Source organism: Anthonomus grandis, chromosome 22 (assembly GCF_022605725.1).
Source record: "Anthonomus grandis grandis chromosome 22, icAntGran1.3, whole genome shotgun sequence".
Classification (NCBI taxonomy): domain Eukaryota; kingdom Metazoa; phylum Arthropoda; class Insecta; order Coleoptera; family Curculionidae; genus Anthonomus; species Anthonomus grandis.
Window position 1 is genome coordinate 3869315 of NC_065567.1, and position 16910 is coordinate 3886224.

At 32.5% G+C, this 16910-nt stretch overlaps 2 protein-coding genes across 2 annotated transcripts in view; one reads left to right on the forward strand and one right to left on the reverse strand.

The window, feature by feature from the left end:
* Positions 1-1217: 1217 nt before the first annotated feature.
* Positions 1218-8656, reverse strand: LOC126749061 (uncharacterized). The gene is made up of 2 exons (XM_050458676.1): positions 8535-8656; positions 1218-4628 (listed from the first exon to the last, which is right to left on the reverse strand). The coding sequence occupies exon 2, from the start codon at positions 3373-3375 to the stop codon at positions 2170-2172; it is 1206 nt and encodes a 401-aa protein (XP_050314633.1). The 5' UTR covers positions 3376-4628; positions 8535-8656; the 3' UTR covers positions 1218-2169.
* LOC126749060 (M-phase phosphoprotein 8) overlaps positions 5255-16910 on the forward strand; it is a 167031-nt gene continuing 155375 nt past the window's right edge. The window contains exon 1 of the mRNA XM_050458671.1: positions 5255-5582. The gene's annotated coding sequence lies outside the window, so the exon portion shown is untranslated. The remainder of the gene's footprint in view (positions 5583-16910) is intronic.

The following is a 16910-nucleotide window of genomic DNA, read 5'->3' on the forward strand; positions in this document are numbered from 1 at the left end:
CAAATTTCAGCAATTATAAATAGTTGCCAAACTAATACCGAAAATATTTTTAGCTTATATTCTTTTAAAAAATACATTTTTAAGAAATTACTGCAGGAGCAACAAAGCACAATTTAGTGGGTGTTCTTTCGTTTTTTTTAATCGTTTTTTTTTAAGTTTCTTTTCTCTCTTTCGATGATGATTACAAAAATAATTAATGGAATAGACTATATTATAATATACATACATATAACAGACTATATCTTTTCCAAGTAAATAGAATTTGTGAATCAAAAATATAATTTTTTACATATATATACCAATCCATAATTATTATACCAAGACAGTTTGTCTGACTGCTTTCTGTGAGATGTACATTAAAGGAATCTATTCTCATTTCATTAAATTTAGGTATATTTATTGATCTAATGGAAAATGCTATTTAGTTAGTTTTGTTTATATTTAAAGTTAGTTTAAAATAATTCAAAAATAGTCTGACCTTATTCATCCCTGTTTTTAATTCAGATTTGGCTTCATCCCACGTATTACCTACAAAGATTATCACATCTGTATATGCTAATATTTTTTTTTACAAATTTCTTTATTAACTACAATTATTTTAAAAAATTTATAATAGGTAAAATTCTTAAAACACTCAAATGCACTGGTATCAAGGATATACAAGGTGTTTCGGGAGGAAAAGGAAATATTTTGGGAACATGTTCAGAAGGGCAAAATAAGTTTAAAACTTATGTGATTTGTTTTGTTTGTGGGGTTGAATTTGTTTCTTTTTCCCTGTGTAGGCGTATTTGCTGTCAGATTTTCTTTTTTTTTGCTGGTTGATGTACTCTTTATGATTTATAGCGTTTATATTATTCCAATTTTGACTATTAGTATAGTATAGATAATTAGGTTAGATGGAAAAACAGGAATTTAAATATCTGAATCTTTGTGCGCTGAATCTCGTCTTTAAACTATTAACTTTGTAATTGTATTTTTTTATCTACAACATATGTCAAGAATAGCGCTTATTTAAGTATTTAAATATTTTATCTTAGGTGAACATTAAATGAGTTGAGTGAGAATAGCAGCTTGCTAGACTTAGCCCTTTAAGTTTACAAAAACTTTTTCTTTGTTTTCATTGTACTTAAGTATCGTATTTCTTTGTAACTTATAAAGCTTAATAAAAGTCGTTTTTATTTATTATTATTTATTATTTTATTTATGTAGTGGTTTTCCCATCCAAGCTTGCATTTTTTCTTGCTCGGTGCGATGGTGTATGGACAGTTCAAGCTCCTGTAGTTTAAGTGGTGTTGAGTCGTCTGCTTCACATACGATGAATGTGTGATGTTTCAGCCTTTCTTAAGAAAAAGAACATTTGCTTCTCTATGTCGGTCATTCTTCTTCCTCCGATATGTAAAGGTAGTCCCATATGTCGTAGTTGTCCGCGGATGTCACTCCGCGGATGATGCTTATTGGCTTTCGTTGGGAGTATTCTAACCTTTCTTTGCAAATTTTTGATAATCGTTTTACTCCATCCTATAATACCAAAAGAGTAGTTAATGAACTGACTACATATGTATTAATAGCTTTAAATAAGTTTCTGCTGTTAAGACTTGTTTTAAGAAGTCGTCGCATTCTTGTAGTGATCATCAGAGAATTTTTCCACTATTTTAAGAATCTGATCTAGTTATGTCAAGTCATCCATATAAAGTAGATGGTTTACTCTTGTTAGTTCTCTATTATCATTTTTTAGGCGAAATCCGTACCTATACTCTATTTCAGAAGTGTGTAGAGCAATAAAACCTCATTAGGTATGCAAAAGTGGTACCTGGTGATCCACCAATATTTTATGCCACTACCTTAGTTGGGTATTAGTTTCAATGTAAAATTCTTTCTTTTCGTTGATTGCAGGTAGTGCCACCCGGTTTTGGGTCAATTTATGAGTTTTGCCCATTGGTACCCACTGATAAACATTGAAAACGGTTCGCCAAAGGCGTGCAACTGGGACTTGTTTTTTACCTTATAATTAATGTACTTAAATGCTATTTTATTTTAGAAAGTTACTTTTGTTTAAATGGAATAATATATTTTTTTCACAAATTTATTGAACATAATATGTAGAGTAAAACAGTTGAAAATGTCACTTTTGGATCTGGCACTTTTTGAACAGTGTATAACAATTTTAAATTATAATAGATTGTAGTCTTCTTCGTCATCTGACGAACTGTCATCACCTCTTGACATTATAATTAAAGGATCGACTGTCTGATCGATGAGGTTGTCAAGATCCCACATTTTGTCCTCTTGCTTAATTACATGCTGGACTGCTTTTCGCCAATTCTCTGGTGTCGCTTCCGTAATGGCTTGATTAAACAGTAGCTTAACATCTTTCATTTTAAAAGTCGTGTTTTGTCTTGCTACAAATCCTTTTACCTGCGCCCATATCAGTTTTATAGGATTTAGTTCGCAATGATATGGCGGTAAGCGCAGTACAGTTATATTATATTTTTCGGCTATATCTTCCACGGCGTATTTCATGAAACGAGTTTTGTGTAAGTTTGCTATTGCCAGCAGTTCTTTTTTTATCAAATTTGCTTCAAACGCAATACCTTTTGCAGTCAGCCAATTGATAATTTCTTGCTTTCTCCAACTTGAAGTTGGCGTCTTCTTTATTCGCCGTGAATGATAGCTTGCGTTATCCATAACCACCACCGAATTAGCCGGAAGAAATTTTATCATTTCACCAAAATAGTCCTCGAAAACGTCTGAGTTCATGTCTTCATGGTAATCTCCTGTGCGAGTCGACTCAAAGGTTAGCAGACCTTCTTTTAAAAATCCCTCTTCGCTTCCAATATGTGTGATTATAAGTCTTTTTTCTTTTCCCGAAGGTACTTTAATACCCGTAGACAGGCCTTCTATGAAAGCTTGGCGAGCACTGGTTATATTTTTGTCTTGACACATTTTTTGGACTATATAACCTTCGTTAATCCACGTCTCATCAAGATAAAAAACTTTCTTTTGCTCCCTGCGGTACTGCTTGATACTTCTCAAGTATTGTCGTCTCCAACAAACAATTTCGTCGCTCTCCAGTAAAAGTGCTTTGCGGTTATGCTTTTCCCAGGCAAAATCCATATTTTTTAAAGTTTTCCATAAAAGTTTTCTACTTATCAACGGAATACTGTCATCTCGGCCAAGCTCCATTAAAATTTTGTCTAGGGTGGGTATTTCCTTTTTAAAATAAAAAGAGTGAACTTTTCTTCGAATTATACATTTAGCATTTTCATCAAGGACTTTTGTAGGTCGTCCTGGCTTTTGCTTGGGAGATTCCACTTGACCTGCTACTTTTCTTTCCCGCAACAATTTGAAAATGGTGGACTTTCCAATTCCACTCATTCAAGAACATTTTTCAACAATTTCTTGCACAGTAAAACTAGGGTAATCGTGTTTTATGCAATCATGTACATTTAAAATAATAACTTTTTCACTCAGCGATAGTGGAGAATTTTTAGTACATCTTTTCGTTGGACTGAATACCTCCATTTTTTAAATATTGGGATAATAATATTGTGATTACACTACAGCGTAGCAGTGACTACTAACGTTTAAAATATGATTTAAAAGTATTTATAGTCTGTATATATTACCTGACCCCATTTTTGCATGTTACAAAGCGTTAAAAGATAGGTACCTATACAAAAGGATTAAAAGTATTTATTTAGTATTTAATCTCTTTTAAAATAAAGGCATTTAATCCGTGAAAATTAAATTCATAAATATTATAAGTACCTGCGCCTATGAACTACCACGAAACGTAGCCAAACAGAACGGAATTCCCCAGTTCATTGCTCTATACACTTCTGAAATAGAGTCTAGTTGAATTGAGTTGGCTAGATGTGGGTTCATGGCAGACAGAACCAAAATGGAATTCAGGAATCTCCCTGGAATATACCCCTACGAATTGGAATCATATTAGTTCCAATGCAGTTACCGTTAGGCACTTGAAGTTTTATTGATGTTCGCCAAGATGCCATAGCGAATCCTAAACAGGAAATTATGTGGTTATCTATTTTGTACAATTTAAGTACATTAATAAGCCATTTATGTCGAACTTCATCAAAAGTTTTTCGGTAGTCAAAAAGGTTTCTTTTGTTGTTAAATGCCTGGTTGCAAACTACGAAGTCGATAATTAGCTGTTCTTTACACCCTATGGCACCTCTGTACATCCTGTCTCTACAACTGTCCGCACTTCTCTCAATTCCCATTGTCTTCGTATGTGGTGTTCTAGATCCCTGTACTTAACAATCTTTTCATTATGTTTCGCTCTTTATTATTGGGAATAAGGGTTGAATTCCTAGAAATGTTATCGATTAGGATTAGGTCAGGCCTATTGTTACTTACTCGTTGGTCTGTGAGTACAATGCGATTCCAATATTTGTGTTGGTCATTTTCAAGAACTCGTTCCGGCTTCTTTCAGGCGTATTTATAAAATGGCTGCCGGTAAGAGGTTTAGTTTTTCTGCGAGTTCTTGATGCAGTATTTTTGCAACAAGATCATGTCGTTCTTTATATTTCGTTGGTGCAAAAGTTTGACATCCACCGGTGAGATGCTGAATAGACTCCGTTGTCTCACATCCGTACCTACGTCACCTACGAGAAACTTTTATTATTATTATTATTATTATTATTATTATTATTATTATTTAACGTTTTCCTTGATAAACATATAAGGAGAGAATAATTTTCTTTCTAAAATGTGGCTTTTTACGGTATGTCTTACTCGACCTTCCCTTTTATTTCTCACCCGGTTTAAGGAGTTGCAGATAAGGGTAAGATAATATGCCTGTTTTTCTTTCCCCTTCATTTTTTAGAAACTGTTTTCAGCGTTTTTTTTATTCTGTTTTTCGTTCCTAATATATGGCCATTTCAAATTTTATAATCACCCTGTAATAGTCCTGTAGTCACCCTGTATAAGCTTTTAGTTTGTCAACAATTTTTGGCGTCCAACCACGTTAGGACCCAGTGGAAACAGCCGTTCGCTCTAATTCATCACTGCTGCATTATGTTTCATAATTTTTTTTCGATAAAAAGAAGACATAGAGAGCCTACTGGTAAAATAAATAAAAATAAAATACAGTATGTAATTCTATTAGCCGAATGAAATAAAACCGCTTGACTTGAGCATTTCAACAGGTAAATTTTCTAACGCATGCGCTAGAGCTACCATTTTAATAATATGGTAACGTAACGATCGTTTTGCGACTTGCGTTGGCTCTTCATTGAAATAACTTCAGTTGTGTTACTGGCTTATCCGTTGTCGTCATCCTCTGTGTCCGTGGTATTCGATACAAAACAACGAGCAAGAACATAACAAAATTTAACAATTGGTCGAATGGTGTCCTTTTTCGTGCATATTATGTACGTCTGTTATGTATTAAGCAATCACTTTTGCAAGATAAAACGACGTAATGTAACCTAGCTCGCCAGAATGATATTAAACTTTTCGGTAACGGGACGGTAGCAATGGTTTTCGGTGTTTGTGATTTCTCGGGTAGTGCCATTTTTGTTTGACGATCTGAGGAACGCAATCTTCTTTGCAATTCGGTAGGCGTAAATATTTTACCTAGAGCTTTGCATTCAATGTTTCAGCCTTATGCCTACACCTACTTATTTTCTTTTTTTTTTTGGTTAAGTAGGTATCTGAATAGTACCTAACTGGTTATTATAAATATCATATGTTTTTATTATTGAGAATATTGTTAACTGGGACTTTTTGGTGATAACTGTATTTATAAACATGTACATGAATGAGGATGGAGATGTACATGAAAAAGGTACATGAATAGTTACTATTATTCACTCGTCTTCGCATATTAAAATATCAACAGGTTTCGATGTATAATCGCTATTTCAGGAAAAAAATCGTTTTTTTTTTTTAAATCGAACAGTTTTGGTCATTATGTTTATGTTGTATTTAATGATTGTTTGCAATAATTGATTTGATGGTTCAAATCAATTATTGCATAATTAAAATTTCACTATTATTTTAGTGTAATTTTACACATTTCTTTTTTTATCTCATACAACCTATGAATTGTAAATTTATTCATAATTACAGTAAAATTATTTCTGCAGAATGTTATTAAACATTGATAAAAAAATATTCAGCTTTGTTTTTAAACATTGATTTCTCATATGTGTATGTTCTTAGAACATGGAAAAAATATTAAATTGAGCTTTTTTTAAGATCTGTATCTATGTGTATTATATATAGTTGTAGAAAAAGTTTTTTTATTGAAAAACATTTTTTTTTAGGATTTGTCATATGTATATGAATTTGTTCCTGCAACGTATTGCGGCGTATAAGTAATTAGAATATGAAGTAGAGGGATCTATTTATTTTTTAAAGAAAATTATTTTTTTTTAAGATTAAGAGGTATTTTTAAATAACTTTTAATTTTCATAGTAATCCAATCCTGTCCTAAAAATATTTATCGTAATAGCAGATCGGCAAATATTAGCATTCCATTTTTTTAATATCTCTTTGGTTTTGGAATCAATGCCTTTTACCTATTGTACTTAAGTGATGTCTCTATTCAAGAAGAACTTTCAGAGATCATTATATTCCCTGCTCCCTGATTTACAGTAACAATTTAGTATGTACCTACTTTGCTTTGAGCCTGGAGCCAATTGGGCTCCTTACATGTTACAGCGTAGGAAACAGATAACAAATTTAAATAGTGAAATATTGCATTCATCAATGCCCAGACTTTTTTCTAAACTAAAAAATATCGGTGATTTAAAGTCTCGACTTGAGTCTTGAATTACTCGGAAATGTAGAGATATTTGGGGATAAAATATCCATTGATTAAATATCCATTATTACCACATATTTTTGCCTATAATTCGCGTCAACTAATTTAATTTTTATTAGTAGAGTTGAATAGATGCTGTACTGCAAATATACACTGGCTTGACCTGCTTAAAATAATGTTTCACACAATAAAGATTCTTTTCATCAAATTCTTCAGTTAGTCGAGCGGAGATGGGAAAAAACTTACACACAACTTCAAAACTACTTCGTAAATTATACAATGTTAATTTAATGTAGTTCTGCGTCTTTAATGCGTCTCCATGTTCTTGTATTGTAGTCCTGAACCTATCAAGATCTTCTACTATACCTATTAAGGTAGGCTTGTTAAATAGTTTTTCACCAGCCGTAGGTCGTTCATCGTCACCGTTATTTCGGAAATATTTAGCATAATTAAATGCTGGTAAGGATTATTTTCGTCCACTTATTCATATTAATATATATAAACATAATAATAATATTTATTATGTTTATTATTTACCATACAAAAACCAACCAAGAAAAATCTTCATAAAAAATTTACGCGTGCTATTAAGAATAATTAAAAATAATATATATGCTAATTTAAATTATTTTTAAACTTAAAGAAAAAAAAATCTTAAAGCCAATATATTATTCATCTCCTAATAACCTTTGCTTTATTCTTGCTTTAAATATACGGATTAAATTCGACATATCAGCTATGTATATCAGGAGTTCAGGCATCAATATTTCGACAAATATTATAGATACGATTTTCTGAAAAATTGATTCTTAGGTATGACGATTGTTAAATTTTTTTTTTTTTGTAAATTTAAATGGTGAATGAAAAATAATTTTGTGGAACAGGTAAGGAGCAGTCCGATATTTAATAATTTTGTGAAATATTAAACTGGCATGCTATACTCGTCTATATTAAAAATATTAAGTCACTCAAGGTATAAGCTTACGTGATACGTAACTTACGATTATTATTGTCATAAATAAAATCGAAACGAAAGTTTTGCATTTAATCATTACAATGCTTAAAATGTGACATAATTAGAGAATCACATAACTTGGGTTTTTCTCATATTTTTAAGCGCATTTGATAGATGATTCGAAAATTTCACTTGTGAAAAATTATCAAAAATTGTTTATTTGAACACAAAAATAATAACTACACATTTCTTAGGATTTAATGTTTAAGATTCTAACAAATGCATCAAGATCGAAATTTATGTGGCGGAATTTAAGTAGAAAATAAAAAGATATAATACAGCTGTATATCATCTGTATACAAGAGATAATTACAATATTTAATTTATTGAGGAAAGCATGATATGTTAACACTAAACAGTAGTCGACCTAATCTGTTTCCATAAGGGACGCCATTACGCACTGAGAGACAAAAATTGTATCTATTTTAAGCCTTTCACATCTATCGTAATGTAACAATGTTATTAATATTTAAAAATAATATGTTTTTTGAGGTTTCAAATGAACATTGCAATTACCTAAAAGGCGAAGATTAGCTTAACCTACTCTAACTCTTAACGTTAACACAGTAAATAGACCTTAGAACATTGAAAGGCCTTTCAATGGCTATTTCTTCTAAGAAATAGACTGACAAATCTGATATAAGCGAAATCACAACACTTACTATTAAGAACATATATGTATTCATAATATAACAAAGATAATACTTAATATCTATACGTACTTACTATAATATTAGCCGTTTGAGTAACCTGACATACTTTAAAACCTAAAATTATTTAACTCTGATAAAAGAAGAAATTACATTTGGTTTGTTTGACAGATAGAGGGTAAAAAACCACCGTTGCTGTGAGTGAAAATTTAGGTTGTGTTTAGGAATGATAATTTAATATCTACGCATACCTATTATACGTCATAAGAGTAATAGAGCGCGTATTATGCAAAATTATTTTCATCTGATAAAAGAACAAACATTTCGATAGCATGTAAAGTTACAATTTCTTACACTTTACACGTTTCGTTTAGCTATGATCTTGAATGGAAAATTTAATTTTCTCTTTTAAGTTTTCTTTTCAAATCTTGCTTAAATGTGTAAGCAATAATAAAATTCCAAAAATCTCTTACTTACTATACTCTCTAATACATGCAGTTTGTCCAGAATATTATGCATAGCCTTTACCATTTGAAGAATTATTAGTTTTTGGTTTATTGACATTTACTGTTATGCAAAACTGGCGGCATCAGATTCGAGCTTTAAGTCATAAATTAAGTCTAATAGACTCAAATCATAAAGCCGACAATGCTGCCGTTGTCCCTGCGTTTGGCGGGGTCCAGACACCGCCGTCGTCGTGCTAAGCCATTATTTTGTTCTTAGTATGACTTTTGGATTTTCTATGCGATTATTTTGTTATAGTTTGAGTCTTAATATAGCTTTTGAGCTTTACTGTCATTACATGTTAATTTAATATAATTAGCCAGTCAAGTATAAAGAAATTATCAAGTATAAAGAAAAATTGGTATTTTTATTAATTATCATTCTATCGATTAACCCCCCATTTTGGTCCTTCGAGCAGGATTTGGTGAATTAAAAAAAAAAACTTGATTGGCGTATTACGGATTTTAATGACGGTGATTAAGACGTGACTGTGTGATTTTGACCAGGATTTTGGTAGCATTTTGGAGTAACAATAATAGTGCCATTTTGTGGACTTTATATGGGGTCTTCGACTTGATGGATTATCGAAGGATTTGATTTATGGAAGCACATATAGAAGCATACGATCGCTGAGGTTTTTCCAATTTTTTCCTATTATTGTCCTTCCTTTAAAACTAGTCCTTGATTTGTTGTATTTGTGTGGATTTAATTTGCACAGGACTTTTAAATACATATACATGAGTCAGAAGTGATTCACGTAGGGACTATTTTTGATGGGAAGAATTTTGAATGTTTTGATTATTGAATTTATGCTAACAGTCACTTATTTACTGATTTGACCTAGATTTTTGGATTAAAGTTGATTTAACAATTGTTCGCCTGAATTAATTTGTGTTTAAGGTGAATTTAAGATTTAAAATTATTTATGGATTTTTGATTAATGATTATGCATTGGTTTTATGTGTTTTTATATGATTGATTTTGATTAAGTGCGATTAGTAAATCCTAAAATTAGGAGTGGCCTAATTACTTATTAATTTATATTTTAATAATTGATTTGATTATCCTTTTGTGCCCTTACTCGCATATTTGAGTGATTATATATATTTGATTAATTGATTACGTGATTAAAGTAAGATGGCCCCACAAAAAGGTAAAAATAAATATGTTGCTGATAATAGCGGTAACGTCGCAAGCTCTAACACGTCTGCGCCTGCGGATGTTGAGAGGTCTGGCATATGGAAAAGCAATTTTGAAAGGGTTTGAAGGGAGTAATAGTAGTATAAGTGTTGATAATCAACAAAGATTGGTTGATAATCAAGAAAGTTTAGTTCAGCAACATAATGAACCTAGATTAGATTTAGATATTGATAAAATTAAGTTAAAGGACATTCACATTCCCACATTTAATTCAGATTTTCTTAGGTGGTTAGAATTTAAAGATACGTTTGAAGCTTTAGTACACAATAATGCAAGGTTGCCATATATTATAAAATACCATCATTTAAGGGATAATCTTACTGGTGAGGCTAGGTCGATTATAGAGAGTTTAGGATTTTCAGCGGAAAATTATGAAATAGCTTGGCAAGCATTATGTGATATAATAATTCTAGATTGTTAGTAAATAACCACATGAAAGCGATTTTTGAAATTCCCCAGTGTAATAAAGAATCTGCTAAGGGTCTTGGGGATATTATTGATACGGTTAAAAAACATTTAAGAGACATTATCTCTTAAGGTTTTGAACTTGCCAACAGAACATTGGGATGCAATGATAATTTTTTTGATTTCTGGTAAATTAGATAAAGTTACGATTAGAGAGTGGGAAATGATAAAGGTAGATCAAACATTGCCTTCTTTAGATGGATTTTTTTAAATTTTTGAGTAAAAGAGCCAATTTTTTAGAAACATTAGACATGAATCACAAATCTGCATTTTCTAGTGACAATAAACAGAAATTTCATAAGAAGTCTTTTTTTGTTAAAGATTCAAAGAATGTTGTTTCTTGTAACTTGTGCAAACAGGATCACTTGATTTATGATTGTAAGAATTTTTTACAATTATCTATTTCTGATCGTTGGAATAAAATTAAGGAATTAAAGTTATGTGCAAATTGCCTATGCTTTGGTCATTGTGTGTATAATTGCAAGCGTTTTGGTTGCAGGGTTTGCAGGAAAAAACATAGTTCGTGATTGCACGAGGAAAAGCGTGATGTTAAGGAATTAGATTCAAACAAAAGAGAGGATAGAACTTCTTTACATTTAGTAAAGGAAGATGTTCAGATTTTAGATAACTTTCAAACGCTTTCATTTGCAAATAAAATTAAAAATGATTCGGATCAATATGTTTTATTGAGTACTGCCAAGATTAAAGTGTATAATAAAGATGGTCAGTTTCAAGTGGTTCGAGCACTGCTAGACTCAGGAAGTTAATCGTGTTTTATAAGTGCTGAGCTTTGTGATTTGCTTGGATTAGCGATGCAGAATACTAATACTTCTGTATCAGGAATTAACGGTTCTTCATCTTATTTAAATAAAAAATGTCATGTTAAGATTTCTTCTAGATATAATGAATTTTCTACTAATGTGACTTGTTATGTGGTACCAAAGATAACCGATGATTTACCGGCCTTTACGTTTGATATTTCTAAATGGAAAATTCCAGATAACTTGTTGTTAGCTGCCGATTGTTTTAATAAGAGTGATAGGATTGACATGTTGATTGATGCAAGTGTATTTGGATACGGACATTTTATTAGATGGAAACATTGTTTTAGGTAAAAACATGCCAATTTTTCAAAATTCGGCATTTGGGTATATTGCGTCAGGTAAACTGCCACTGCTTCAGAATGTTACTCATAATGTAAAATGTCATTTTATTACAAAGATGGATAATTAATTTAATTATAATGATTTACAAAGGTTTTGGTTAACAGAAGAGCCAAACAATGTTTGTGATATGAGGTCAAGTGAAGATTTATACTGCGAGGACCATTTTCAAAAGAACTTTTCTAGAAATAAGATTGGTCAATTTGTAGTTAAGGTGCCCTGGAAGGAAAATCCTTCAACTATCGGTGAAACTAAGCAATTGGCTATTAAAAGATTTTTACGATTAGAAAATAAATTTCATAACAATGATAATTTTAAATTGGAATATTCTAAATTTATTCACGAATATATTAATTTAAATCACATGTCAATTGATAAAAATCCAGAACTTGACTTTTATTCATATTTTTTACCGCATCATGGAGTGATAAAAACGGAAAGTTTAACTACGAAACCTCGTGTGGTCTTCGATGGATCGGCAGTCTCCACGAATGGAACTTCTCTCAATAGTATTCAGTATTCCGGTCCAGCTATTCAGAATGACATCATGAATATTTTGCTGAGATTTAGAGAACATCCGATCGTAGTTGTTGCGGACATCAGTAAAATGTATAGAATTGTTTTATTACACGAAGATGACAAAGGTATGCATAAAATATTATGGCGAGATGATCCATTAAAACTTCTTTTGATTTATAAGTTAAATACGGTGACTTACGGTACAGCAAGCGCTCCGTTTTTAGCAATGCGATGTATTAAACAATTAGCAGCTGAAAGTCAAGAGAGGTTTGGTAAAGCATCTGAGATCATTACGAGAGATATGTGTTAAGTTTTCATTTAATTTTCATTTAGTTTATTTAGTTCATATTAATTCTTGTTCTTTTATCACTCGGTATTTTTCTTTAGTTAAATTTAATGCCTTTGGTTGACTCACCTTGTTAAGGAAGTATTTCATTTGTTTAAATAATTTATTTTTTTTGTTGAATTTCAACACCTCGTTTTGAGGCCTTAAACAGTGCGCGACACATTCGAGCTCTAATCGTCAAACAGTTTAGAGTCGCGACTCAACACCGAAAAATCGCTAGCGTGAAAGTGTAGATAATTCGCAAATCTCGGCCACCGATAATAGAAGGTAAGGTCTCACAACAGCGTTTTCCAAGTTTTTTAGTTAATTTCATTAAGTGTTTACAGTCCACTAAATTACCTTTTTTTCATCGTGAGTTAACTAACTTTTTTATTTTATTTTTTTATTTGAACCCAGCGCAATTAATCATCATTATTTTTGGTCACTTCGAACCGCATTTTTGCTATTCACACTTTGGCCTTTTGAAAATTAACTTATAATTTTATAGAATAAACCGCCCAGTTAATTCAATCATAAAGGCTTAAAAAGTACAATTAATTAGTTGATCAATTTGCTTCTTTTTCAATTTCAAAAATACATTGCATTATTCATTTCATCTTTAGTTGGTTTGCAGATAGTTTAAATATCGATCGCAAACATTTCATCGTATTTTCTTAACAAGAATTTATGAATTATCGTTTAAATCAACACAGGTCGTTTTTCAAGTTGAATTCTTTTGCAGGATTATATCTAAAGGTAAACAGTGCACATCTTTTTTTCCAATAGGTTTCATTTTTATATTGGTTTTAACAGGGTGTCACAAGTTCATTCATTGGAGTTTTTTAATTGTTGCTTGTACTGTATACGCAACATCATTCTCGTTTTTTTATAGTCGGTCTAAAGTCGGTCTTGAGACTCCGTTTCTTGCCTTGAAATTTTCTTTTAAATTCATTTAATTTCTTTTGTTTTCTTCGTTTTTTTTTCGGATATAGTAGGATGTCCGATAAACTGAAAAGAGCCAAAGTTCTTAGACAAACTGAATTTAATCGTCTATCGGATATTCTTAATATATCGAGAAGTGCTAAAGAAGACACTTCCCAACACATAATCTTTAAATTGAGTTATGATATTTTGGAATCAATTAGAACTGAGTTTTTCAAGCAGCATAACGTTGTCATTAGTTGCATTCTAGATGATGAGGACCAATTCACCGAACAAGACGCGGTACGAAGCTCATTTGAAAAAGATTTTTGGTATATTAAATCGATTTATTTTGAGCTGTTTGGAGAATCATTGACTACAAATACTTCGTCTTCATCATCTAGTAATCAGTCCCATGTAACACTGCCAAAATTAGAGATTCCATCCTTTTCTGGAAATATTACACAGTTTGCCACTTTTAAGGATATGTTTGATGCTTTGATTCATAATAACAGTACTTTGCGTAACATAGAAAAATTTAATTATCTTTTGAGTTTCTTACGTGGTCAGCCTCTGACCTTGATTCAGAAGTTACCGATGACAGATGTCAATTACACAACCGCTTATGAAATGCTAGTTAAGCGATATGAAAACCCTCGTTTAGTTGCGGCCACACACTGGGCAGCTATCGAAAATACCCCCAAACTCACAACTGAGAATCCTGCCGAGTTAAGACAACTTTTGGATACATTTTCTGATAATCTTGCTGCATTAGGAAATCTTAACTTTCCTGTAGCTTCATGGGATTTCATTTTGGTTCAGATGTTGCTTAAACGCTTACATGTTTCTATTGCTACTGAATTCGAATTGCAATATGATTCACATACTACTCCATCATTTCAACAGCTTACAACCTATCTACATAAGCGTTGTGCCGCTCTCGACAATGTTTGCTCAGCCCTTCATGAAAAAGATAAAAAATCACTTAAGAGAGAGGATCGCTTCTCAAATTCCAAGGTTGCTCTTCTAGGCACTGAGCAATCTAAATCTAGCAGTTGTGCTATTTGTAAAACAGCACATTCTGTTTATCGTTGTCCTATCTTTTTAACAAAAACTCCTAATGATAGATACCAACTTGTAAAATCGCTGAAAATGTGTTTAAATTGCCTAAGTAGTAGTCATTCTGTCAAAGAATGTAAATCGCCGCATGTTTGTCATAAATGTAGACAAAAACATCATACTTTACTTCATTTTGAGAGAAATTATTTTTCTGGTAGTAGCAGCAGTACTACACCACCCGCACTCTCATCAACCAGCTCCATCCACAATGATCAACCATCTAGCTCTCAGGCGGACTCCAGGTCTACCAATTCTTCGCATCTGGTAGCGAGTAGCCTTAACAATTATAATTCTAGTAATGTGCTGCTTTCTACGGCTCTTATAGATATGTTAGATGGGTCAGGAATATTTCAGAAAATTAGAATATTGCTTGATTCTGGCTCGCAACTTCACTTTATCTCACAAAATTGTGTTAAACGTCTTGGACTTACTTCCTATAAGACGCCTTGCTCCGTTCAAGGTATTGGAGAAGCTCATGTACAAAACTGTGCAAGAAGTGTATTTACCAAGATTCGACCTTGTAATAAATTCACTCCCAATTTTGATTTGGAAGCTGCAGTTCTTCCAAAAATTTGCGGGCTATTACCTAGTCATCCTATTTCTACCACAAACTGGCCTCATTTACGCAACGCGTCCTTGGCTGACCCCTTCTATGATACTCCTAGCTCTATTGATGTATTAATAGGTGCTCCATTATTTCCGTATATTTTACTGGAGGGTAGACTTCCCGGTGACTATAATGAGCCAGTGGGAATTAACACTGTTTTTGGTTTTATATTGATGGGTAAAACGGTTTCCAACTCTTCACCTATCGCTACACAATCGCTTCTCTGTTATCAGGCATCAGTTAATGATACTTTGCAGAAGTTTTGGGAAGTTGAAGAAGTACCACATGTCAAAGTTTTATCTCCTGAGGACGAGAAATGCGAAAATATTTTCCGTAAAACTACGTATCGCAATCGGGATGGCCGATTTGTGGTTTCCTTGCCCTTCCGAGGTGATGAGCCTATTTTTTATGGAAGTAGAGAATTAGCTCTTCGCAATTTCTTATCGTTAGAACGCAGGTTACAGCAAAATCCGAAGCTTTATGCAGATTATGCTGCTTTTATAAAGGAATATTTAGATCAGAACCATATGGAATTAGTATCTTCAGATTTAATCCCAAAAAAATCGTTCTATATTCCACATCACTGTGTTTTAAAGGATTCAAGTCCCACTACTAAGCTTCGTGTCGTATTCAATGCCTCTGCCAAATCATCAGATGGTATGTCACTTAATGATCATCTTCTGTCTGGCCCGAAATTGCAAGCTGACATTTTTGCGTTGCTTCTTGGTTTTAGAATTCATCGATTTGTTTTCCTAGCGGATATTCGTCAAATGTTTCGGCAAATTATCGTTAACCCTGCCCACACTGATTATCAGAGAATTGTTTGGCGCTTTTTTAAAGATCAACCTATAGCTGATTACCGCCTTCTCACGGTAACGTATGGACTAACATGCGCGCCTTATTTGGCTATCAAGTCATTGTTTGTTCTGGCTGAAGAGGAAAAGGATAATTTTCCTGAGGCCTCGCAAATTATTTTAAATTCATGCTATGTTGATGATCTAACTGGAGGTTCATCAACAATTGAAGATTCTAGAAAACTTCAAAAAGACTTAGTACTGATGCTGCAGAAAGGAGGGTTCGAACTTCGAAAGTGGTGTAGCAATGATCCTCGCTTGCTAGCTGATTTACCCCCTTCTTATTTGTATAATGAGGACATTTCTCTGAATTTTGATTCAGAAAGTCCGCTAAAAGTTTTAGGTCTTTATTGGAACCATTCCTCTGACGTGTTTCAATTTTTCGTTACCTCTGTGGATAAGGGTTGTACTAAACGCCTATTGTTATCTAATTTGGCAAAAATTTTTGACCCACTGGGCTTTCTTTCACCTTTAACGTTTCTCGTCAAGTTTTTAATTCAGCGTTTGTGGAATTTAAAGTTGGATTGGGATGCAACGCCGCCAAATGATATTCTTAATCTTTGGAAACAATATGTTAGAGATATTTCAACCCTTTCTAGCCTCAAAATTCCTCGCCTACTATTTCCTTATTCTCCTGTTGAAACTTTGGAACTACATGGTTTCTGTGATAGCTCCGAAAAGGGTTACTGTGCCGTTATTTATTTTTGTAGTTTACTACCTAACGGTCAGGCAACCACTCGTTTTAGTTGTGCAAAATCAAAAGTTGCACCACTAA

Bases quoted from the DNA above. Each gene is read 5' to 3' on its own strand.
- LOC126749061 (XM_050458676.1), bottom strand. From the start codon at position 3,375: ATGAGTGGAATTGGAAAGTCCACCATTTTCAAATTGTTGCGGGAAAGA.